This window comes from Protopterus annectens, chromosome 2.part0, assembly GCF_019279795.1.
Source record: "Protopterus annectens isolate FY-2018-M chromosome 2.part0, PAN1.0, whole genome shotgun sequence".
Classification (NCBI taxonomy): domain Eukaryota; kingdom Metazoa; phylum Chordata; order Ceratodontiformes; family Protopteridae; genus Protopterus; species Protopterus annectens.
The window spans coordinates 1267009940-1267037892 of NC_056728.1; the positions used below are offsets into that span (position 1 = coordinate 1267009940).

The following is a 27953-nucleotide window of genomic DNA, read 5'->3' on the forward strand; positions in this document are numbered from 1 at the left end:
ATTTTTTCTGCTAATATTCCCTATTTGTGAGAGGAGCAGAAAACAAACTAGTCCAAAAAGGGATCACTTGAAAAGCCTGGTATCTATGTTTATATGGGGGGCTTGTACAAGGAATCCTGCTCTGGGCTTGATTTTTATGTGTTGTATATTACCAGCAACTATCTCCAGTAGATTTTATTTCAGCATCATTTTGGCTGCAAGTTGTTGAATCTTACATAAAAAGCCTCCTGTGGCTGCACTTTAAACAATAGCATTTACTGCTGTGGATGCTGTAGTGCACCCTACCAAGTTACATATATATTGTAGAAGTTCTGTGCTATATACACTTTAACTTGCAATGCAGATTGGGCCCAATCTGGTGGTAACATTAGAAAGCAGACTTTTTATGATTCCCCCTCATTTTAGTCAAATACTCTTAACGACTTTAATTAATGGATTGTTTAGGATAGACATACATGGGCAGTGTGAAGTGATTTGTTATACTTTATGTCTAACAAAATAAGTTACATGAACCATATACTGAATAATCTGAAGGCATAGCAATGTGAAAAATTAATTTCAGCCACGTGATGTGACTGCAACCAAACTTGGTATAAACTGAATTCTGGCACAAAATTAGACTGCCCTAAGTTCTGACAGACTAGTGATATCATGCTATTAGTTAACAACATGTTTAAATCTACACTTACAACTAAATGCATCTTTAAAATTCCCTTTGGGCATAACTAACTAGTGAGTGTAGTCACTTTTCTTTACTGTGCCTACTTCATTCTATATCATCCATTATGCTAACAGACATTTTCACTAATTTATAACCATGTATTTCTTAGCAGCAAGCTGAATCCTAACCTTCTTGACCCAAAACAGAGATAATGAAGGATAGTTTAACAGACCTAAGCCTAACACAGACTTTCAGTCTATACAGATGCCCTAATATTATTATTACAAGGGAATAATGTCTGCTTGCTGGTATAACCACTATCAACCCATGCAAGATACATTTGGTGGTCTCTTTTCATTTCTCAGTGACTATTCACCAATGTTGTTCCACTGGACAGCTAAAAGCCAAAATGTCCATGATTCACCACTATAACTTCTGTATAACATGCACTCACTGTTTGGCAGGCTGATCTTTTATACAGTTGTTTCTTGTCATCTCCATTTGAACCTATGTCACATTTTGCAAGACTTTTTGTCTTAAGGAATACCTTCAAACAAAAATAAAAAGCACCCCAGAACATCCCCAGAACATATTAACTTAAACACACAAAAGTATGTACATCTTCAAATAATGAAGTTTAACCCTCCTTATAGAAACAACTGTCCCAAATCAACAGCTACACACACAGGCAAAACCTAAAAAAATAATGTTATCCATGGTAAGACACTTATTAAAACCTGTGCTGCTATTTACAATTATTGCTGTCTGTACTTTTCTTATCTTTTCAGAAACTGATAACATGTAGCCTTAAGAAAGAGTGCACTGGCTATCTTTAAATAAAACTAAATTACACACTGTTCTATTAAATACATTAAATATTTAGTTACTAGAAAAGCTGCTGTTTCTTATACACTTCCAATAATTTCAGACTTTATTTTTTACTGAAGTGCTTGCCCTTGTCCAGACCACTCGATTTATTGCCTTCAGCTTTTGTCAGCTTGTTTCCACGGAAACATAATATCAAAATGCAGAGCAGTCTTCAGCTCTAGTTTTCTCAACTACCACTGTGCATTTATTTACTTAAAGAAAACTGTTTGTTACATTGTGCTGAATTATTTTGTAATCCCCCCTTGCATTTACAAAAAAGCTTCTCATTAGATTAAGCCAAGGACATTTATCCAGATATTTACCTTTGCAAAATTAAAAGAAAATATTTTAATTCTACATATATTATACATGTATTATAATCAGTACAGTTTTATACCCCAGTCTCCACCCCAACATCCCAAGATTACAATCTATTGATTTAAAGAAGCTTTTGTCCAGCCTTTCTTCCCTTTTTGCATTGTAATGCCTACATTTCATATAACTAAAAAGGAAAGAGGGGCAAAAGTTGTTTCAGGTTACAACTTTGTTACTTAAGAAGTTAACTTGTGAGTGTTTCTGCCATTTCACACTGAGCTACTCGGATGAAGGAAGCTGATCTGTGATATATAACGTTAAGTATCCTGTTTTCTTGCTTATTTTTATGAGTTATTTATAGCGCTTTTATTGCCTGCATATATATTTCTAGCTAGTTTCACTGTGTGTGAGGTATTAACTAGTTATTTTCTATAATTGTTAAGCATCTGGTTGGGTTTGTTTGTTCTGATTTCCTGCTAAGGAGTGTGTCATATAACCTGTTTGCAGTTAAAAGCATTCTCATTTCTGTAGTTTTTTTTCTACCCAAGTAGTGTGGGTAGTATAGCATTGTCCATATTCAGGCTTGTGTTTTGGGCCTAGTTGTTTGTTAGTAGAGGCTGTGTGTCTGAGCACATGTTGCAGGCCATCGTAGTTTATCCAAAGCCAGTGTAGCATTTCAGTGAGAGTGAATTGTTTATGGTCATTGGCTGAATGGGGTTGACTGAACTACGGCTTGGAGTAAGCACCTCATTGGTTCTTTCAAGGTTTTTTTTAAAGCTGTTTCAGGTTTCAACTTTGTTACTTAAGAAGTTAACTTGTAAGTGTTTCTGCCATTTCACACTGAGCTACTCAGAGGAAGGAAGCTGATCTGTGATCTATAACATTAAGTATCCTGTTTTCTTGCTTATTTTTGTGAGTTATTTATAGCACTTTTATTGTCTGCATATACTTTTCTAGCTAGTTTCACTGTGTGTGAGGTATTAACTAGAAATTTTCTACAATTGTTAAGCATCTGGTTGGGTTTGTTTGTTGTTTACCACCCTCCCTCCCTGTTGGTATCCTGTTTTTTATAATTGGTGACTTTGCAGTTGCCCGCCCCTACTGTAAATTTGATCTGGGACACTCCTCCCAGTCTAGTGTCATTACCTCATTCTACCTAATCCAGGGAGAACATTTGAGAAGGCTAACCCACTTAGTTTCTGCTCCTCCTTTCCACTTTCCACTTTACAAAAATAAATAAATAAATAATTTTCTAAGCTCGTTTCCTGCCTTTCCTGTAAGTCGTCTAGCCCAGATACAGATTTGTTGTATCCAGGACTCTTTGTAAGCTTCTGAGCCCCCAAGTCTTTCTGTGTTGGAAGGAAGCCTTCTAGCTTAATTTTGTTAATTAGAACTAGCCATTTTTCTAGTTTCAGCACTCAAATCTGTTTCGTTGAGCTTGGCACTTGTTTAGAACTCATTGTAAGCAACAAATAAGCTACAAATTACTACAATACTCAACATTTCTCAATTGTCTAGAGGAAAACAGTTTTTAGTACTTAATAAATAAGCACCTATCCAGACATGTCTAAGGGTCAGCTACCAGTGTTTTCTCCTGTCTACCTGATGAATCTGGGTATCTTGGGGCAAAGCGGCAATTGCCTCATGTACACAGACAACCCTCTCCTCCTATCACCCAACACTACAACCTGTGAGAGATGCACTTATATAGCCAAACTGGAAGCAAAGCTCTCTTCACTCAAGACTGGACTAGACAGTCAAGAGGAGAAGGTAAACACTTGCACCATACCACACTCATCATATAGTCCCTCAAAATCTACACCACCAAAACACACACATAGAAACACAAAACACACACTTACATTCGCAGATGCTCTCAGTAAAAAACTACCCAAGAAACAGGGACCTCCAAAGCAGAAATGCAAGCAACCTCCATCCCCCAACATAGCCCTAATGACACATAGCCCACAAACTCAGTGTGCCACTTGACCACAGCCCATAAGGCATAACAACATACCCAACACTCTAGTCATAGGTGACTCTATAGTCAGGCACATTGATGTTCCACTCACTAAACAAAGAGAAAGTTACTATCAGCTGCCTGTCAGGTGCCAGGATCCGCCACATAATGCATGCACTCAGGTCATTCCATAACAAGTACAAATATGGCTCTGTCATTGTCCATGTTGGTGTGAATGACCTGAGACTAACCTCCCTGGACTACATGAAAAGAGACATGGAGGAGCTCTCTGATCTTGTAGCCCAGGTAGGTATGACCCTAGCCCTGAGTAGCATCCTGCCATCATCCAGAATGATACCACAGTACAATGACAAAATGACTGACTTCAACAATTGGCTAAGCCTCTGGTGTCATTCTAAGGGGATCCGGTATCTGTCTGCCTGGGATGACATGATTGACAAACCATGATGCTTTGCCAGAGATGGCCTGCACCTGTCACCCTTGGGATTCTGGATACTAGCTAAGGCTCTTGCCACCCCTATAGTGCCTTTTTTAGGCAAGGTTCAAATGACAAATTCACCACCATAACAGGTACAAGCAAGCAAAATCTGAGGGTAATGCTACTTACTGCTAGAAGTCTAAACCTCAAAATGCACTCACTTGAGGCACTCCTTAAAATGGAAAACATCGACATCTGTGTAGTGACAAAGACCTGGTTCAAGGTTCCAGAGAGCACCCCTGCATTACCAGGCTATAATTCATACCACACCTTTCGGCCACCTAACCTGGACCAAAACACTAAAGGCAGAGACGTGTCCATATTCATTAAGGATATCCACACCTCCAGGCTATTTGCTCAGCATAATGCATCCGAGATTATCCAAGTGCAACTAACTTTGGGCATGACCACAATCCAAATTGTAGCTTGCTACAGATCCCCCACCATGCCCCAGGATTCCCACTCCTCATTTCTTGATACACTGGAAAATATTAGGATACAACCTAATACCCTAATAATGGGCAATTTTAACTACCCCACCATTAACTGGGAAAACTACTCATGTACCAACTCTTGTGCTCAACGTTTTCTGGAATTCATAAATTCCAATGCCTTGGATCAACTTATACACCCCCCCACCAGGGGCAGCAATATCCTAGACCTGGTCATTACCAACATGGGCAACCGGTGTTCCACACCAGAGGTCAGTTCCCCATTGGTCAGATCTGACCACAAGCTAATCACCCTAGACATTCACATCCCACCCCCACCCCATTAGGGAAACCACCGTAAAAAAATTCTCCAAAGCCAACTTCTCACTTCTTAAGACAGAAGTGGCAAACTTCATGACACCCATGCTGACGGACAATAGAGGTATGACTGCTGAATCCTATACAAATGCACTTTATAAGCACTTGCATGAGTGCGTGGATCATGCAATCCCTAACAGAACCAAGATGCTATCCTCCAAAAAAAGGAAGCCAATCTGGTGGTCCCCTGCCATAAACAAACTCTACAACAGAAGAAAGAAACTGCTGCAAAAAAGAGTAAAATTCCATGATTGGAGGAACTCTGTGGTCAGCCTCCGTAAGAAGCTGAGATCCCTCATAAAATCCTCCAAAGCTAGTTACAAAAACAAAATTGCCACTGATTCTAAAGACAACCACAAAGCATTCTATAGCTATGTCAAGAATCTTAATGGCAACACTCAGATATGCTCTGAATTACAGAACAATGGCATGAAATATACAGAACCAACTGATATTGCCATCCTGGCAGATAGGTTCAGTGCTAACTTTACCTCTCTCTCACCCCCTAAAGGGCCCATCTCTATACCGGAAGAATGCAAAGTTCCTGTAATCATGGCTGCATAGGTAAAAACACACTCTCCAAAGCTAAGAACACAGCATCCATGGGACCTGACAACATCCCAGGCTGTGTACTATATGAACTACAGAACTAACTGGCACCCCACCTAAGTATCATGTTCAGTCATAGCCTCACTTCCGACTTTGTGCCCACTGAATGGTGCACAGCAACTGTTATCCCACTCCACAAAGGTGGAGCCACCATGGACCCTGGGAACTACCGCCCCATCAGCCTGATGAGCCTGGTCTGCAAGGCTATGGAACATATCATCATGGAACTTATAAACAATGACATCGGTAATCTCCAAACTCTGGACCCCACCCAGTTCGGGTTTGTAAAAGGCAGATCATGTCTCCTAAACTTGATAGACTTCTTTGAAGCGGTCACCAAAGCCGTAGATGAGGGTAAGGTGGTTCACACAGCCTATCTAGATCTTGCCAAGGCTTTCAACACCATACCCCACTCTGGAATTATAGATAAACTCACTAAACTAGGTATAAATCCCTATGTCACAAGATGGGTTGCCAACTGGCTCACTGACAGAACCCAAACTGTGAAAGTAGCAGACTCTAAATCCAACTTCAGACCAGTGACAAGTGGAGTACCACAGGGTTCAGTCCTGGGTCCTCTCCTGTTTGGTATCTACTTCTCTTAAGTACAGGCTAACACAGAAGGTCTTTGTCTAACAAAGTTCACAGATTACTGCAAACTAGGAGCCATAATCAAAACTCCTAACGATGTGGACATCCTACAAAAGGGCCTCACTGAGACAGATGCCTGGTATTAAAGCCATGGCCTCAAGCTCAATGCCAAAAAGTGCATTGTCATCCCTCTGTACCCATGAACTACCACATAGATGATAGTCTACTTAACACCGAAAGTGTGATAAGAGACCTTAGGACACAGGTGGACAGTAGTCTCTCCTTTGATAATCACATTGCCACAGTAGTCAGGAAATCCTTCTACGTGGCACACCTCATCACAAAAGGTTTCTCATCCAGGAAAAAAGAGGTCATTGTTCCCCTCTACTCATCACTCATTAGACACATTATAGAGTACAATGCCCCTTTTGGTATGTACCTCACAAGACATTTACAACAACTGGAAAGGCTACAGAAATACCTTACAAAGAGGATTACCAGCCTCAAACAGATGCCCTACGCAAACCGTCTCAAAAAACTCCAGCTTTACTCTGCCACATATCGCCTACTCAGAGGTGATCTCTGCCTAACACACAAAGGTATGTCAAACCCACAGCTATTGGACATGCTCTACTTAAAAAAATCCCAATCCCTCCGAGCTACATGCTCTAGGGACCTAAACCTTGTCACCACAATAAACAGAACATGCTGGAGGGATAGATTCCTGTCCCAGAGACCTCCCATACTCTGGAACAAACTAACTATCTATATCAAACAAAGCTCCTCATTAGCACTCTTCAAGAAAAATCTTGATGATTGGATGGGAGATAGGAAATTCACCCCGGGGTTCAGTTCTGTGGCTCTGCTTGACAGGGGCACAGGAAAATAATTTTCTTGGGTGGCAAAAGCTAGGGTACCGTTTGGCTAGACTTTTATAGACCCTAGGGCCAATAGCCTAGTACTTACCTATGAACCTATGAAAAAATGTAACAGTCTACATTACTGTCTTTGCCACATACAACAACCACAAAAATTATTTTGCTATATCACATGCAATTTATATCATAAAATGTTTTGCACATATACTGTTAAAACAAACATTGTTTTACTTACAGTTCCTTTTCCCCTCTATCTCCCTCTTTTTTTCATTGTGGTGTCCTTCCAAACATTAATGACACAAAGTGGGGCATATGCCTGTCAGTCCCCCCAACAAGTTTAATAATGTCGACAAAAATCCCATCTTTCTCAGTCACTTTTCTTGTAAAGCCATATTTCATAAATGTGATTGATGTTTTATAGTCTCACATTTATTCACTAATTTCAGTGTCGCTGGTCTTCTTCCTGATCATCTCCATCTTCCAGCCTGAGACTATGGTTCAAGTACAAGATATTCCCGATCCTCCTAGTTAACTCCTGTGTTTTTTTTTTCGGTCTCTCAAGCATTGTCCTTTGATTCATTAGAAACGGTCTCACTGACAAAGTTTCTCTATGAGCCTTACTATCAGAACAATGAGAAGCAGAGTCCCTTTCTGTTTGATGGCTCACCTCTCGTTTGATAAACTTTTGTATTTACTCTTAGCATGTTCTGCTTTAAAAAATTACTTTTGAAAAATATTCTGAAGACAGCTGGATACAGCAACTTGAATCTTGCACTTGTTTCTCACCATTCCCTGATTCCTGGAATAAATTTGTTTCTCTTCTGCCTGGTGTACAGTGAACAATCATTTTCCACAAACACTCTGTTGTCCTTGACTTTTAATAATTTGTCCTTTTGTCAGGATCAACTCTTTCTGCTGGTAGGATTGCACCTTTCCTAATACAGATCTTGGCTGCTTTCTCATCGCCAGGTTTGAGGTATAAATGCAATGTGCCCCATCAATTAACAGATCTTGTAGTGGAATACCAGTCCAGTTGCTTATCTGTGCCTTCATAAAATTAATACATTATGTTCCTTTCAGTTTCTGTGGTACAACAGAAACTCTCAGGTTTTCCCTAAGCGCTCTGTCCTCTAATTCAACCATTTTTTGAAACATCTCTTCTTGAGCAGTTTCATACTCAGCCAGCCTTTTCTTCATTTTGACCTCTGATTTTTGCAGTTATAGTGAAACAGGTCCTGGCCTTCGTCTTTCAATTTCTTTTTTTATACTGGGAGAACAGTGTGCAGCCATCTTGGAAAGCCTCCATGCTTTGTCCCCTTGATCATATTAATTTATTTTTTCCTTTTTCCTTTCATTCCATTTTACTTTATTTTTTAATAAGGTACAACCTGGACTCTGTGGAATGCTTATTCATTTAAAGGCTTCTAGCATGTCGTCGCTTTGTCTCATTTAAAGACTGTATGTGTCGATCTTTTCTAATCTGTTTATACCTAGCGGTGATCTTTCCTAACATGCATCATGAGATTCCACCAGCCTTCCTTGCTGCTGTCTCATAATGCTTGCTTACATTGTCTTATTTAATATGACTATACCTAGGTTGCTTCCTGCATTTGTTTTTGCTACACGTTCTTCATTCATAGACTCATAGAATCATAAATTGTTACTAGACTAATGGCCCGGAGTGGGACTTTCTAAACTTAGCCAACTTTTCCGAAAATAATGATGATGTCCTGTATCAGAATAGGGCATTCATAAGCTATCTCTGCCCATAAAGGACATGGGTGCCAGGCCTGGTGTAAATTTCCTATTCCTTGTCCACTGGTCTAGGTTATGCTTAAAATGGGTAATTAGACAAACTCACCTTAACATGGATGTTAAGTCTGTTCCATAGGAGGGGCAGTCTCTGAGACACATATCAGTCTTTCCAGCATGTTCTGTTTAAGTCAGAGACAAAATCATGATTAATTCCAGATAAATTATTTAGTTTTGCATTGAATTTAGATGGACCTGCTTAGATTGCTCCTTCAGTCTGGACAAGTCTTTACTTGCTATGTATTCTTGTGACTCAGCCTTGTTGCACAAATTTGTGTTATTAGCAAAGGGTAATTTTTTCTTGAATTCCATTTACTGTTATTTTAGGTTATGTTATTATTTAGCCTATATTTTGCTCCTATCACCACCATAGAATCTACATAAAGATTGTATAACTCATTCACTAATATTTTGTGTAGCATTATACTAAATGTTTTCCTAAAATGAAAGTATACACTTGCTGTGAATACAAAAAGCGAACATTTTGAAAATGTATTAAGAAGTAGATTTATTGGAAGAGGGGATAATTCTTTCTTTTTCAATGTGCTGAGTCCTTGGAGTAGATTGTATTAATTACAGGGTTACAGGAGATGAATACCTTGCAATGGATGTTGGTGGCTTCACCCCCATTAAAAAAATCTCATACTGGTGTGGAATTTGAAATAATGTTCAAAGCAACATCATGGACTCTACTGAAGCTTAACAGAACAACATCCACAAAGCCTTTATGATTTAATGATTTGATTAAACAATCAAAGAATATGTTTGATCTGTCTATCTATAATGACCTTCCTGCTGTGAATCTGTGCTGATGTCCTGTGCCTTATTGATGTCTGAATCATATTTGTCTGCTTCATTTCATATCACTTCATCAAAGCCCAAACAGTTGAGTAATAGATCCAAACATATTTTAATGAAAGGAATTATGACCTGCTACAAAACTTGATAACCTCAGAAGTACTAATATTAGTTAAAGGACCTGTCCCCTACCTGAGAGTGCAGGCCTTTGTCTTCCATATAAAAAGCCTTTCATATGAAGCTGATTTTGTCTGCTTGGTCCGATCAATCAGACCTCATTTAAGTGGCTGATTGAATTTATCCTGTCCATGCCAGATATTCATACAGTTTTAACTCTTCAGTGAGTCTATAGTTTGCCTTACAACTGAAGCCAGATGACAGACAGCTAATCTCTGCAATTAGTCATGTGAAGATGGTTCACATCTTTCTCATTATGGTTTCATGAATCACAGTTTGTTGAAAAGGATTGGTTACTGTTATTATCAGTTCTATGAAAACTGCATTGTAAATTCCTTTTTGTTTTTTGGACTTCTGTAAAAAGACTGACATTAGCTTTCATATGCAAATAGTCTTGGCTGGATTTGATTGATATCCTGTTTCTTAATTAGTGATTATTGAGCAATATTTATTTTTCAGTTTCATTTTCCAAAATCATTTTTTTCCATTCGTTCCATTTTGTTTAGTTTCATTAGCCCTCCTCAAATTATTACTTTCTAAATTATTGCCTCAAATGGCAGATCAGTACAGACATCCACTGATGACATCGTCTTTTTACTTCTTTTTTTAACGATTTTTATTGGTTGTCATATTGATTACATAAAATTATTTCAACAACTCAAAATATAGCTTTCTTGTTATAGTAATATTAAAACTTATCAAAAAACTTTGAAGAATCTTTTTCATAATATTAAACTTTATCATTGTTTTTAATTTAATCTATTATGAGGTTCTGAAAACCACAACAAACACTGTAACCAACATGAATAGTGAGTAATAAATAACACCATCTCCTGTACAAGACATGGCATTTCTCAGAGAAACTGACATATATAAATGATTAGTATGCAGATAGCAAAATAAAAATAATAGGAACAGAAGGCGTAGCATACAAGTACACTAATACCTTACAAACTGAGGGAAGAGAACTGTTAGCTCTTCTGTCTCAACTATAATACAATCCTTGTCATCTAAACATATTAGAGTTTTGTGTACTTTAATGAAAATGATTTTTTTTTTGTCTTTGGAAATAAATAATTCTACCAAAAGAAGGGGATAGCAGTGGGGCCAGAAATGCCTCCAATTATTGCTAATCTCAAATTTTCACAATGGGACTATGATATTCTTTATAAAATTGACTCGTTTAAGAATGTGCTGTTTTTTACTATATTTATTTATGGTTTATTTTTAGGTGGTCTGGATCTAGTTTAGAATTGAACTCATCTACCGATGACCTCAGCCTAGTCATGTTTTCCTGAAGTTAATGTCAAATATTGCCACTAACAAAAAACAGATTCCTGATCAGAAGATTAAGTTGTAATTCTTTATTTTTGAATATTTATTAAATTATCAACTTTTAAACATCACAAGTAGACACACATTAATAGAAAAGCAAACAAACCATAGCAACAGTCTCCATTGTTATTTTCAAACTGTATGCATATATGTTTTTCTTTTTTAACAATTTTCATTCACTACAACATTGCATAAGTTGCACAATTCCTGCCTTCCATTAAACCTGACTCCTGTTGCTTTTTCCACACATACTGTTCCCACAAATTCCATTTATTTCTATGTAATTTGCTCCTTCCCCTTTCTAAAGATCCTACTCCCATTTCATTTATGTTGCTTACAATATACAATTACAATGGATCTGAATTTTTGTTTCCATTTTGTTATACTTACTTTTTTGGCAGCCAACAGCATTAAAACTATAGAACTGAGTGAATTTGGACTGTCATGAATCTGGTTTTAAGGTGTGCGGAAATTAAACCTTTTTTAATTCTTATTTGCATTTTGGCAATGAAACTGTACCACATAAAAAGAAATGCACTAAAATGTCAGTATCTGAGATTATCTAGAGTTTCATTAGCCAACAAAGCTGATCAACAAGGATAAACATTGTTCAGGGGTATTTTATTTAGGGGGGGGGGGGTTCCCAGACAGGTTAGTTCACTCTTTTAATTTGGAAGTCTCTAGCACTAGGCATGCTAAGTACCCTTTCAGTTTTTAAAAGGCAGCTGCATGAGAAGGGATGGTGAACAAGTACAGAATGGTGGTGTTAATTTGATTCACTTATTTGCCTTTTCCATTCTTGATATTCCTTTGCTGTAAAAGGTATAATCAAGAAAAGACGGAAGGTAACTGTAGGTAATGATGAGATGCCAGAGGTCATTGAGGCAGCCCCATCTTTTTTCTTTCAAAAGAAGTTACCGCATCAAATATTTAATAAAATCCAATGGTGCCCCTAAATAGGTCAGAAACAGAAAAAGGAGTATATTTATGTGTTGGGTATAGCTTCAGCACATTAAGTGAGTGTTTTTCTGTTCAGAAGTTTGCTCATACATAGAATTGTTAATACAAGTAGTTGGTGTTTAGTGAGGTACAGTGGTTGTGCTACTGCTGTTTTGCCAAAACCGACAGAAAACTAGAGCAATGCATATATGATCCGCAGTATGTTTTTTATACCAGAAATGACTGCAATGCATATTTGAAATATAGCAAATGCTATTCATAACATATAAAAAAATTGTGTTATTGAACAAGGTTTGTCAGGTAAAAGGAAATTAATTATGGCAGATGATTTTAAATATTGGCAGCTAACAATGGCTATGCTAACTTCAAGCATATTTTGCAGTCAAGATATATAAATTGAGTATTTAATTAAGCTACATCATTCAGTGTAGTAGTCATGCACCTGACTCTTCTTATAAAGAGGGTTTGTTCAAATCTTATAGACTCAATTTTTATATTTTTTGTTTATTCATTTCCGTGTTAATTTTAATGTTGGTGTTGATCTGTTGTGGTAAGTCAAATGATTTATTGTATTTATTTTAGTTCTGCCTTTATTCTAATAAAGTCTCAATAAAGAAGAGATGACAGCACTCAAGCACTCAAAAGGAAAATTTGCTGCCTGGTTTGGTTATCCACAGTGTTTGAATTATCATCACCATCCATGTAAAAAGCACCATGGTGTATATATTACTAATTGTTTGCCAGTAATTATGTAGATATTCAGTATTTCCATATGCACATTTATATTTTCAAAACCTAACTTACAAACTAAATAACAGCATCAGATGAAACCTTAGATCTGTTGGATGAAATTGCCATTCGTATTGAGTATTATTTATACTGTTAATATAATACAGCTATAAATAATTGTTTATATTTCTCTATTTATATTCCTATTATGCAGAAACATAGAAGAAATTACAATACATCAAACAATAAAGAAGATTCGGTACATTAAAAACCAAGGGGGAAACATTTATATTTCCGCATATAGATTTATGTTGATTTTACCTTTTTTTGAAATGTGTTTCTTAATGCAGCCATAGAGTGCTGATAATTTGATTTTATTTCATTATCTTTACAGTCATGGACTTTTGTGTTATATATTTGCTGTGATGCATTCAATTCTGCTACTGTTTGTTATATTTTATGTATACTGGTTAGTTTTAACATTGTTGCTTCATTGTTCAGTAATTATTCAAACATCAACACCTCTTCTCCCACTGCACCTGGACTTTGACATTGCTTTAAAACTGTTCAATATTTCATTCATCATCGTCTCTGCATTATTCTTTTACACTGTGGCATTTGGTAAAATTCATGTTTGGCTAATTACCAAAACATCGAACACAGATGTCTAAAACCTCATTGACTGAAAACTCATTTGTACAAATCACAATTAATAGAAAGCAGCATGGAGAGGAAAGTACCTTAAAACTTTTTTTTTTTTTGAGGGGGAGAGAATGCCTATAGTAGTATCTACTCTAATAATTTCACTGCTGTAGACATTCTCTAATTTTGTTTAGTGATCACATGTTTTTACAAATTAGCATTTCTGAAAATTCCCAGCAGTCCACAACTACATGCACTGCCAGAATACAACCACAACAATTATCTTATTGCTTAGATCTGTTGACTTCAACCCCTCTGCATATTAGATTTAGACTCCGCTGCACAATATTTCAATGTCTGTAACATACTGAGAAACATTGCATCCTTTATAATTAAAAGTATTTATAAAATATTACCCTGGATCACTTGTAGTTTATTGAAAATGCTACAAGAATATGATTCTATGTGGCACCAATACAACATATCTAATCTTCCTATCCTCCTTAACTACTTTATATAACCCAGCAATAAATTCAAATCCCTTATCATTGAAATGAAAGAGAGTATTATGTCTTAAGGAACTGAAACAGCAGCGTAAATAACCAAAAATGAAAAGGTGGCGTGAAAATGCGAACGCTGAATGCCCAAGAACCAGGTAGATGCTGCTGAATAAATCTTCAAATGCTAGTAGCAACACAGTGGTCAAGTACCAAGCACGAACAGTAGAACATTCTTTTATTGTAACAGATTAAAAGGTTTAGCGCTTTCACCTACTGGAAACGTAGGCTTCTTCAGAAGAAGCCTACATTTCCAGTAGGTGAAAGCGCTAAACCTTTTAATCTGTTACAATAAAAGAATTTTCTACTGTTCGTGCTTGGTACTTGACCACTGTGTTGCTACTAGCATTTGGATGTCTTAAGGAAGGAAATCAGCTGTTGCAACCCACTCCCCCCTCCACACCCACCCACACACACACAAAATTGAGACATTATAAACTGCTTAATCTAATCATCTTTATTAAAACTCCCGCCCCAACCCCTCTCCAAATGACTGACCTCAACAAGTCACAAGAAAATGTAATTAAGATTTCTCATATTTAGTTCAACAACCCCCAAATGGTTGCCACTCTCTTCCTAAAACTAACCTCAGTAACTGAAATGCAATCTTGAAATATAAACTTGTACATCTGATACCCATCCCAGCAAGATATAAAATGCTAATTTAACCTCCTTCCAGTTCCTTTAAAGTCCTTCCCTGCATGTCACAAGCCTCTGAAGCCAGTTACTGCATTCAATTACAAGGGCTCAGCTAAGCAAAAACAAAAAACAAACTCCAGAAACTGTGCTATCAAAATAATATAGCGTAGGTGTTTTAATTATTTGATTTTTATACAGCGATAAACCTTTGTAGGCAGCACTGGCATGCATAACATTTGGACAACAGCTATAGGCAATACGTATTTCGTCCCTACTGCCTAACCCTCCCAGACTCACATACTTTTCCTCAGCTCACACTAACTTCAAATTAAGGGTTAATAACAACTAGTTTGCTTAACAGCAGTGTGCATTTGCATACCTGCCGTGCGGTACTCCTGTAGCCCAAGCTTAACAGAAAGCAGGACCATAAACACCAAAGGCATTTTCACAACATATAACATTAGCAACAGGTTCTTACCTAGCTGTCAGTTGTTTTTTTTTTGTTTGTACCACAGTGTTCAAGGAGGGGGGGGGTGCAACCTGCTCCATTCATCCTCGCTTAAGCTCACGCTCACTCCACTTCCCTACCCTACCCCCATTCCCACCCACTTCAGCTTTCAATACATTTATATCCCTTTAGCCACACCCCTTTACACTCTGACCAATCCCTTTCCATCACTTCCTCTCAAATAATAGCCTTTTTATACCCCTATAGTATCTCTCAATATGTCTCCTTCTTTAAACATTTCCATACCATTATGCTCTCTTTTCTTAACCCTCTCTCTTCTCACTCTAAGTGCAACCTTAAATCTGTACTCACCATCTCCATGCACAAATTATGCATCCAGCTCCACCTTCTCCCCTCAAGATTACTACTTTGATATTACCCCCAGCCTATATCACATAGACTATCTTCTTCCTGCAAGGAAATGTATTCTCTACACCAACTATTCCCTACACTATTTTCTCAATTCCATTGACTCCATTCCCCACTATATCTCTGATAACTTATCTTATATTTCACACCATCTATCCTACTTTTTCTCTTTCCTCATCTGTTCAGGAGACATCCACCCAAACCCTGGGACCAACAATACTCCCTCCCCATCTCAAGCTATCTCTGCTACATGTCCCAAAACTGTTCACATTACTACCCTAAACTTCCAAAGTTTCTGCAATAAATCCTCTGAACTGCAAGCCTGGCTCTCTCAAAACAAAAACAATATCCTAGCCGCTACATAAACCTGGCTAAAGCCTTCTATTCAGGCCTCAGAGTTTCTCCCACCAAACTTTAATATAATCAAAGTGGATAAATAAGAAAGGTGGTGGTGTTACAATCATCTACCCCAATACTCTAAACATCACTCCTTTCAAACAGTCCCTCAATTCCAAAACGCTGAAATTTTGATTTCCTTTTTGGATATTAACAGCTCAAACATCTCTGTATTATTGTCATTTATATACCTATATACCTCCTAGAAATAATATAACCATCTTAGAAAATATCCTTTCTTAGATCTCCTTTACCATAAAAAACAAAACTATTATACTTGGCGACATGAACATTGACTGGGCTTCTGTTTCCTCCATACATTCATCCCCCAGCATAAATTTTTTAACTTCATGCAACTTATCTCCACCCCCACTAGGTACAATAATAAAACAAATGAAGGCAGAATCTTATACTGGATTCTAGTCACCGACCATTCCAAATACACCATTTCAGGCACCATGCTCAACTCTATTAGTGACCATCTCCTGGCCTATGCTGTCCATGCCTACTCCTCCACTAATAAAGTCCATAATACTAAAATTGCCCAAAATCTTTCAAAATTTAATCCTATCATTTTCAACAACATCCTAAAAATTATTAACTGGAATAGTCTTAAAATTCTCCCATTAGATGATGCTCTTCTTCATTTCAATGACACTTTTCTAAATATCTTGTCTTGCACAGTCTCACTCCCTCTAGAAGCAAAACAGTCAAAATAAATCATGCCACTTGGTTAACAAGATCCATCAAAGAACTAAAGACTCTCAGAGATAAAGTCTGGAAAACCTGGCTTAAATCTAAAAACCCATCAGACCTCATTTACTATAAACAGCTCTGAAATCAAGCCAAAAAGCTAATTTCTAAAGACAAACAGCAATACCTCTACAACCAGAATCAAATAGGAAACCTAACCCCATCCATAAATAATCTCCTACATCCTGGAACTAAACCTAATCCCTGCTGGCGCCCTGACATGCCTCCAGAACAAATAGCCAATATTTGTAACACCTACTTTATAGACACCATTGCCAACATTACTGCATCCTTCTCCACTGCTCTCCTTAATATTTCTACTCCCACAACTACATCATCCCACTGCCCCTCACAGCACTCCACTAACCCCATTAATACCTCACAAATCTTGGATCACACTTTTCCAAGCACTAATACTCTATCTTCAATTTCCTTACAACAGTCTCCACACCCACAGTTCAACTTCTCTCCCATCCCTACCTCCTTCATTAAAAATCTACTGTCAAAATTAAAACCAGGTTCAAACTCATCTGATAAAATCCCTGCCAATTTCCAAAAATCAGTGATGATACTGTGGCCTACCCCATTAGTATTCTAACCGATAGATCAGTTCTTGAATCTTATATTCCCTGTCTTTGGAAAAAAATCAATCATTGTCCCTCTCCATAAAAGTGGCCCCTCAATTGATGTCTCCAACTTTCATCCCATCACTATACTTTCCTTTATTAAGCCCTTAACAAATGTGTGCAAAAACATCTCCTAGATTATCTTAACACAAACAAGATCCTCCCCTCAACACAGTATGGCTTCTAACCAGGTCACATCACATCCTCTGCACTGATTTAATTCCTAGACATAGTCAACAAATCTAGAGATTCAGGGCACATTGTGTCTGCTCTATTCTTAGAGCTGTCAAAAGCATTTGACATAATCTCTCATCCTATCCTCTTATCTCAGCTATCTAACATAGTATTATCTCCACAGGCAATCAGCTGGTTTCAAAGTTCTCTCTCCAAAAGAGAACACACTGCAAATTGGCACAATTTAATTTCCCCCTATCTTCTTAATTCCACAGGCATCCCCCAAGGTTCCATCTTAGGCACTCTGCTCTTTAATATTTTCATTAATAATCTCACCTTGGCTATCTCACAGGGCTCCCTTGTCCAATATGCATATGATTCGACCATAGTCTGCTCTGCACCAAATGCAACAAATCTTTATCAAAATACCCAGGCAGCTTTTTCCTCTGTGGAGACTTGACTTCACACTAACCATATTTCTCTTAACCCAAAAAAAAACTTATGATTTTCATGCCCAGGAAACATTCCCATATAAATAAACCCAACCTCAACAATTACTCACTCAGTGCTACAAAAATTGAGTTAGTGGCCCACACCAAATTGCTAGGAGTAATAATAGGTGAAAACCTCAAATTTGACTTACATATTCAAAATAATATATCTAAGACCCATAAGAAGCTAGGACTGCTCTATAGACATGGTAAGTTCCTCTCCCTGCCATCCAAACTAACTTTAGCACAAACATTCCTGATGCCTTCTCTAACTCACGATGCTCCACTGTTTGCCATTCTGCAGTCTTCCCTACAAATAAAATTAGAAATTTGCTACAATAAGATGACTAAATTCACTGTGAACACCCGCCACTCAACTCACCACTGTATTGCCCTACAAAAGTTACAATGGACTGAACTTCCCCACTACTTACTATTCCTCCAGCTTACAGTTACTCACAAATGTATTTATAAACCACAAATCTGCCCACACTAAACTCACTACTCACCCTCTACAACACAACTAAGCCATTATGATCTGGACAACAGCAGGTTCATCAAGTCCTTAAACCTAGATTACCTGCAGGACAGCTATTATACTCTTGGCCCATGGCTAAAAAATGGAATTCCCTGCCTACAGCCATCCACCTTCAGCATAATCCTAACAACTTTAAAACTCCTCTTCAAAACCACTTAGTCTCCAATTAGATAAGTAACTGCTCTATTTCCTCCTCCGCTGTTACCTAATTTTTCCACTGAACTTGGTCAGTCCTCCCCTAGTCCCTGCTAACATCTCTTATCTATTGCATTAATATAGCCTATCTGCTAACAAATTCCCTATTAAACCTACCCCTATTTTCAACCCTCCTACCTCTCCTAAACAGCTACTACCTTTTCTTGCCTGCTCTCTATAACTTGCATTCTACTGCTACATTTTATTTAGTAGTATAACTCAACACTATCATTTCAGCCAATTTGCATTTTATAGTCCATTTATTCCTTGTATTGTCTAATGCCTTATTGATGTTGCTCAACCCAGTACTCCATTGTTGTAAATGTAAATACTGTATCTATATACTTGTATTTATGATCCTTAGGCATCTATTTGAATATTATTTTGTATAATTTTCAAGCAACTTATTTTATGTAAATCTTGTAAACTGTCCTTAAAAAAATTGATTACGTTTTGCTTATGTACAACTTGGAGCTTTTCTCCCCGGGCCTCCACTGAAAATCTTTTTTTTTTTCTGGCCCAGTGGACTTTCCCGATAATCAAATGCCAATAAATAAAAATAAAATAAATAATAATAAAGAAACTTAAATTGTCCTCTTGTGGCTCAGATAATATACATCCTTATTACCTTAAGAAAGTACAGAAAAAATGTTAATCAACAGTTCTCCAAAAGAATTGCATCATTCTTACGAATCATCTTTCATAACACCCCTCCATAATGGAGGTCTCTTATCTAGGACAAAACAGACCAATTCCTTCTTAAGATAAGGAATCCAGTGAAGGATGATAAATTTACTGGGAGTTTTGTTTGTTCAACTTGTAGTTCTTACAAGCTGAAAAAGACTGAAAGGTTAGGGTTGGAAGTTGGTGTGGTTTTTGAATGCTTGGTGCCAGCCTACGTCGAAATCTCCAAGTAGTAATTCATTTGATATATTGTTTATGATAAGAATTTCTGTAGTAGCTTTGGGAGTAGCATGGAGGTCATAGTGGTATAGGGTTGCCACCTTTTATCATGACTTAAACCGGAGTAAAGCCACACCTCTTGCATCACCAGTAACCCCGCCCATCCCACCCCCTCTCCTGCCCACATGCCTCCCATTTTGTGACATCATGGCGACATCACCTAATGGAGAAAACCCTCTTTTTCCATTCCTGCTGTGTGCTTTTGGCTGATTTACTATGCTTTTCTGTAAAAAAGCATGGTAAATCAGTTGATTTACAAACTCCAATAGTCTGTTTCCTTTTTGAAACAGGATACCGGAGTTTGCACAGTGTTTTCCAGACTACCAGAGAATCAGTTTGATTTCTGGATAGTCCGGAAAAAAAACAGAGGGGTGGCAACCCTTTAGTGGTAAACAATTACTGGTCATTTAGCTAGATAACACCTTCATAAGATAAGGAAACTGTCAACAGTTGTGGTGGAAGGTGACTAGATAGGGCAGGTAGATTGAGCCAATCAAATGTAAAGCTTCAGTGCACTTTGGTGTGCTCTGTCTGAAGTGACTGTTTTACAGCTTATGAAAATGGTTCTGAAATCAAGTATGTGAAGTTTTAACCAAGTTTTGGAAATCCCTAGTATAACTGAACTGTAGAGGATAATCCATGTATGCAGCTGAGGAAATGTCTTACATATGCTTCTTGCATTATTGTAAGCAATTCTGAAGTATAGTTTACAATACTAATTGCGATGTGAAAGAGAATTTAATAAGCTATTAAAAATTCATGTTCTAAGGTTGGAATAAATGCCAGTTAACTCTAGGAGTGAGTGGTTATCGAAGGGAGGAATGCAGCTAGGTGTGGATTTATTTGTGGGTTGTCTTATTTCTGATGAGTATATTTGGGGCATTGAAATATTATTTGATAAGACTTTGAACTATGGGTATGCATTTGTAGGACTGGTGACTACATTAATGAAGTTTTAAAGTGCTTGGAACGTATGCAGGAAGTAGTGAATATTATTTTTAAATGGTATTGGCATAAAGGAAAGTAACTATAATACTTTAAGTGCAGATAATAGTTACAGAAAAGCAATCTTTTGATCACAATATGTAAAATATGATTCTAATGCCACATGTATAGTGTATATTTTGGTTGTAGAAATATTATTAAGATGTCATTAAATGTATGCTAAATAGAACCTTGTATTGAATTTAGTTGGTTTAGGCTTTAAGCTCTGACAAATTAGGGTGGTGGCATTTTTAGTGTGCTTAGTAATAATATCACCTAGCCACATAATTTGATGTAAGTATAAAGAAAAAGATTTTACAGGGTGGGTGGGATAAGTAATTGGTAAAATAAGGGCATTAGCTGGATGCATATCTTTTAAAGAGACAATCTATGTCTTACACCATCCTCTGGAAAGCATTACATCAGTTTAATAGGAGGCTAGAATAGCAATAGCTAAGTTAGCTGAAAGTATTTAACTTAAGGGGTTTTAAAGACTGTGCTCAAAGTTATTAAAACTATTAAGGTTGAGCCATCTCACTACTTCTTTGACCTTACTGTGTCGATAGTGTCCTTAATGATATAAAAGGTCAATAGAGACCACACTATTGATTACCATAGATTTTTATCAAATAATGTGGCTAAGCATGCTGCAACCCCCCCCCCCTCTCTCTCTCTTTCTATGTATTTGTCAGTGTATTTCTCTGTCTGTCGATCTATCTAAGTATTTATCTATATCATAGAATAGTCCTAATTTTGCACCATGTGTGAAATGTGGATCTGGTCATTTCTGGAAACAGCATAAACAGCATAGTTATATAATTCTTGTTTTAGTTTGGGATATTTTTATCACAAATGACCAGTTGCTGGTTTTGTTCATTTTTTATTTCTTTGTCAATGCAATTATAAATGTCTGGTCAATTTTTATTATTTTTTTCTTAAACAGTGCAAATCAATATACCCTACAATACATTCTCTACTATTATATACCAACAGACACAAATGTTATGCAAACTAACATTCAGCACAGACAATTGTGCTTTCTGAGGGTAACATAAATATAGGAAAGGGCCCCTTCACAACTTGGACAGTCACTTATCTTACTTATCTTATGAGACAGCCTTACATCTCAAAAAAAGATAACTACTAGAGTTCTGTTTCCCTGATCCCAGCTCTGAAAAAGTCCATTTCCTGGAATCATTTCATATTATTAAACTGCACAGCAAGCATATAGTTATGTTAGCTATTTTTACTAGTATTACTCTTTTTTCTTTAACTTTCTATCTCCTTCCTGTATTTGTACAAATCTGAAGTTAGAAAGTAAAAATACGAGTCTGTAGATGGAAAGCCCCCCACACAGAAAGTGCTGAAGGGCTTGCTCCCTGCAAAAAATAAAAAATAAATAAAAAAAAATATTTCAAACAGCTCAAGTCTGACTCACTCAACTTGCCAAATACTTGCTGTTCTCGAGGCAAAGTTTTCCTGAATATCTGACTAAATGCAAACTATATGGTCCAACCTCTAATAATGCAAAGACTTTTCTCATATAGAACCTATTCTACCTAAGGCATGACTACATAATTGCTATGCTTTAAGAGTATTACAGCAAATGATATGTTTACAACTACCACATGGAATGTACATTACACAATCGCCAGATATTATATTATAGGCAATTATGTATGTTTGTCCATCAGTTGACTCACATAGTGAACTGAGGCAGATTAATCATTTTCAACCTCTACCCAGCTAGGACAATACACGTTATATATAAATGATTTCAAATATATATGCAGTGAAACATGCCCATCTGTAACAGTGTGTGTGTGCGTGTGTGTGTGTGTGTGTGTGTGTGTGTGTGTGTGTGTGTGTGTGTGTGTGCGTGCGTGCGTGCGTGTGTGTGTGTGTGTAAACATATCTAATTTATACCACATAAGTCTGACCCCAGTTATGGAAGAAAAGATTATGATAGATAGATAGACAGACATATGGATAGATAAGCAGACAGACTGAAAAGCTGTAAAAAGAACAGGTGAGTATCAGCTGCTGAAGTTGGACAGGTGTTATCATGCTAAGCACATTACGAAAACAATTATTCTGTGTACTTCTGACAACAGGGAACATAACTCTTTATGGCGATGGACTAATGCAAGCAGTCTTATCAAAAGATAATGTTAGTCTTCAAATATCTACTGCTACAGAGTTACCTTGCTTTACCTTCTTTCTCGCAGTGTATGCCATGCCAGTCTTTGGTACATAGACAGCCACGAAAGCGGTCACACGTTCCTGAGTTTTTGCACTCACATTTTAATTTACAGTCAGGCCCATAGTATCCAGTATCACAAGCTGCAATGAATAAATGAATCAATCGATAAATAAAATGTAAACAATAAAGTTAAGTTCAAACATGTTCTTTTTTTCCTTGAGTCATACCCATGTGCTTACAGTGAAACCCACCAGAAAACTTCCTGTACAAACCTGCATGCAGTTACTAAATAATATAAATTATATTTGTGTCACTGACAGCTTTGCATAATATCAAGTGTACAGAGTGCATGTGTGATACAAAATGAGAAAAACATACACTTAAGCTACAACAAAGCTAAATCTAAAGATAACAAACAGGAAGAATTCACGCTGATAGACTTTGTGCACACTGTAAATTTGTATCATTCATAATTACTCTTTACTTGGAGTAATAAAATAAAACACTATATATGTGATGTATTTGCTAGCTAGTAGTTTTCCCTGGGAGATAAAAGCTCCGTCTTCCTCCCTCATATAAATCAGTGTGACTAACAATAGAAGGCAGTCTACTTTGCGCTATGACGTATTGCTAGCTGACAACACTGAGAGATCATTCTCTTCGGTGAAAAATACTCCATACTGTTTTACCTAAATATGTTGACTTTTCTTAGCTTTGAGAAATTATGTGCACACATCACTCCAATGCTACATCATATGCATGTGTTTGTTCTGCATTGCTATAACTCATCTACCTTGCCCTTACTGAGAAATATGAACACCCACATTCAAAAGTTTGCTTAGCTAGAAAACTGAAGTAGTACTTTGTTTTCAGAGCATATTACAACAATGTTCTCCTTTTAATTCTCCTATATTGTTGAAGCACCTTTCTGAGTACCAACACCACCATATATAAATGAGGCACAAAACTCCACTCTTATAAGAACATAGCATCATGACAGCAGAAGTCAAAGATCAGTACTCAGATCACAAAAGCCTGTAGTCATGCACATAACTCCCATTAAAGTGCTACTTTATGGTGTGGTTAAAGAGCTTAGTGTCACTGTTCGTTTAAGGGATCCAACAATCTGGGTTCTGAGTCATGTAACATGGGTTGGATTTTCAGTTTCTAGTAATAAGCTTAACTGGAAGCATCTTCTGTTTGCCTCTGTGTGTGACATAGTGTGTCATTCTAAATAATATTGTTTTACAATTAAGTCTTTAATGCAGATTTGGTATAGTGTTAGAAGTGATGCCTGTTCTAGGGCACCATCATCATCATCAACCTCCTTTTTCCCATTTTGCTGGGTGTCACATTAACTGTCACCATTTCTCTTGATTTAATGCCACTCTCCTATCTTCTGCAGCAGTCACGCCTAATTGTTGGTATTCCATCACACAATTCATCCATATATTTGCTGGATGCCCGCATTCTACCACCCATCTCAGGCATTTAATCTCCATCATCTTTAGCTTCAACTTCTCTGCTCTCACTGCCAAAGTGTCTTTACCATACAGCAGTACTGGTGACGCCACTGTTTTGTACATGTTACTTTTCAGCTTCTTTGACATCTTTCTGTCATACACTATTCCTGACTCTTTGTTCCAGTTGGCTGCAGACCCTCTGATTCTAGATTTGACCTCGTCATTCCGATTTCTCCTCAAACACCCCTGTCAGATACTTACAGTTAACAGCCATTTCCTCATCCATCTCATTTTTCATTTTCTTCTGATGCCGCCATTTGCAATCTTCTCTGCACTCAGTTTCATCCTGTGTGGCTTCTATTCTCCGATAATTTGCTGAACGTGTTCAGAGTCTGCCTGTAATGCCACATCGTAATAGCAGTGGGCTCAACGCAGGACCTTTATGCACACCATCTCCCACTGGGAACCCTTCTGTAAGCCCAAACACTGTTCATATTTGTGTCACTGAGTCCTTGTACAAAGCTTATCAATGTTTCTGGGATTTCAAACCATATGCTGTCAACAAGTCTGGAAATGCTTAGTTGGACACTTTCTTCATCTCGAATTTCTTCTCAACCATCTGTCTCACTGCAAACATTTGAATGGTCGTGCTGCATATAGTCAATGATAGCTAGAAAGAGTATTTAAGACTGAGTATAATGATAAAAAACAATAAACCAAACAGGCAAGCTGATTTTATTAATGCCATTATAGTAAGTAGGAAATGTTTTAAACATCTATCAAAAAGAGACAGGTTCAAAGAAGTAACACGTCATACTAAGGAAGTAAAAGTAATACTAGAATGTATTTTTCAATAATGCTTTCAAAGCTGTTTATGATGAAATAGTGAAAACGTAAGAGTAATAAAAATAATATTAACTATAGTGAGATACCGCAAAGAAAAATAGAACACTAAAAGGCAAATTAAAAAATACCAAGAAAATATCATCTGACTTGGATGATATAAAAAGTAATGACATCGTAAAAACAGCAGAAAAAAAAACTGATGCATTTTATGCATTATAAAATGCATTAATAGATTCACAGGTGTTTACTAGGCTAACGACCGCAAGGCCCTTTTTAATCCTAACCATCCCAAATCTCTGACAAGTTCTGGTACCCTTGATAAGTATAAGCAGGGGTTTGGGAGGTGAAACATTTACAAGCAGGGTCTGAGAGATCAACCATTTACAGGCGGCTTGTGTTCATTAGAGACATAGGTGCCAAACCAGGGATAAATTTCCTGTTCTCCATCCAACTGTCCAAGTTATACTTGAACTGAGATAGGGAGGAACTCTGCTTCACATGGATGGGGAGCTGAGTTCCAAAGAAGGGGTAGCCTCTAGGATACATACCTGTCTCTCCAGCATGTCCTATTTATATTACATGTAAGGTTTAAGTCTTCAGAATGGGCAATTCTGGTGCTGTTTGTTTTGCAAGTATGTAGGAGATCCATCTGAGTGTGGTCTGACAATGCCTTGTATTCCAGTCATAGATCTCCCCTCAGTAGCCTGTAGGAGACAGAATACAGGGATAGGGCCTTGAGGTGGTCTGCATAGGACCTGTTACTTATACCCCATATTCTTTTAGTGAGGAAACCCTGTAAATGTTCCAGTTGTGGGATATGGCTGGCTAGGTACATACCAGAGGAGGCACTGTTCTCAAGGAAAGGTCTGATGAATACCAAATACAGTGGAACAATGACTTCCTTGGACATAAATGTCGTACCTTTGTTTATAAGTTGCATAACATAGAATGATTTCCTCACTACTGTAGAGATGTGATGGTCAAAGTCTCAATTACTTTCTATGTGAGTTCCTAAGTCCCTGGCTACTGGGTCAATTCTTAGGGATGTGTTGCCAAAATGATAGCTACCAGGGGTGGATGATTTCCCAAAGGATACTATTATGCACTTCCTGGCATTTAGTTTTAGTCCGTGGCTCTGACATCAGTTGTTTGTCTGTGTCAGTGGGCAATCCAATGACAACTCCTAATTAATCCCATACCCTTATTGTTCTAAAATAAAGGATACATGCAATGAAAGTGCTGCTGCATAAATGGGACACTAGTAAAGGTGAGATGTCTTAACATCTGTCCAGTAAGTTTAACAAGCTCCTAAGGAAAATTATTTGAGTAATCCCCAGAAGATGTAATTCAAGATGACATAACCAAATTAGAGATTACCAATGGCAGTTTTTATACAAGCAATGCCTTTTATCTACGTTAGTCATTTATAGCTTCATGGCCATGATAATAAGACAAGAAGGTACAAACGGACATTGTTTACTTAAATTGCAGCATTCATTGTTATGTAGACTGATAAAATCATAATGAAATTCAAGTTAATGAACACTAACCCATACATAACAAATACATATTTAACTGACTTATAAGGAGGAAATGGAAGGTAAAATTAAACCATGAAATAAAAACTGTATGGCTAATGATGTTTGGATTACAAGTATTACACTGGGCTTGCACTTGGACTCCCAAGTACTTTCTATGTGCACCACTGATTTAGGTGTATCTAAGAAATAATATTACTTGGGTATGTAGATATCATTAACTGCCTAGAATTTGTAGAATTTCACTGATTCTTGACTCATATTTTTGCCCAGTCCCTTGTAAAAATATTTGATATTTGGTAAATCACTGAGGATTACAGTCAGTAAATAATGTCAAACATTAGAGATTCATAATCCGTATTGTTCAGAAAAAGCACACTGATACAAAACCTGTAATTCTATTAACCTTTCAAATGAATTAGAGTAATATTTAAACACTGCCTCTGATTTTGGACCTTCAGTCCCTTTTATTTTTGGCTTTGTCCAGATTTCTTGAGAAAAGAAGTTAAGAGGTATGCTGGAAAGAGTCAGTCCAGAGATGTGCAACAGTCTAACAGGAGAGTGTAGAACACATGACTGACAGTAGTGTAGAGTGAAATACAATGGAATTAGCATCTATTACAGAGGGACAAGATGATTTTGGTGAGCTGAGGAATATGAAGGCAGAAGTATTGTTAGCCAAAGGGAGACACAGCACAGCTGAGGCAGAGAACTGGAAAGAATATAAGTAACATCAGCTTTCTTTACTGAAGAGATGGGCTACAAAGAGAAGACAGGATTCTTAGTGCAATTGTAAATCTGTAGGATTATCTCCTGCTTTTGCAACTATTTATTGATAAATTTAGTCTGAATTATGTTATCCCACAAGAAAATTATTACAACTTTTTTTTTCTGTTTTGTATACTTTATCTTTTTCCTATTGATATAAGGAGTTGTTCTTTCTGTGCCTCTGCTGAAAAGGTGTTTGTTTTTGCTGACCCAGTCAGTATATCCCAATAAACAAATGTAAATAAAAAAAATAAATAAAGGGATAGAAGAATTAATTGACATTTTATGAAGACTAATGTT

At 37.2% G+C, this 27953-nt stretch overlaps 1 protein-coding gene across 1 annotated transcript in view; it reads right to left on the reverse strand.

Moving 5' to 3' along the window:
- TEK (TEK receptor tyrosine kinase) overlaps window positions 1-27953 on the reverse strand; it is a 767861-nt gene that overhangs the window by 339158 nt on the left and 400750 nt on the right. Inside the window, exon 7 of the mRNA XM_044061437.1 lies at window positions 23050-23178. Within this exon, the coding sequence (XP_043917372.1) occupies window positions 23050-23178 (129 nt within the window). The remainder of the gene's footprint in view (window positions 1-23049; window positions 23179-27953) is intronic.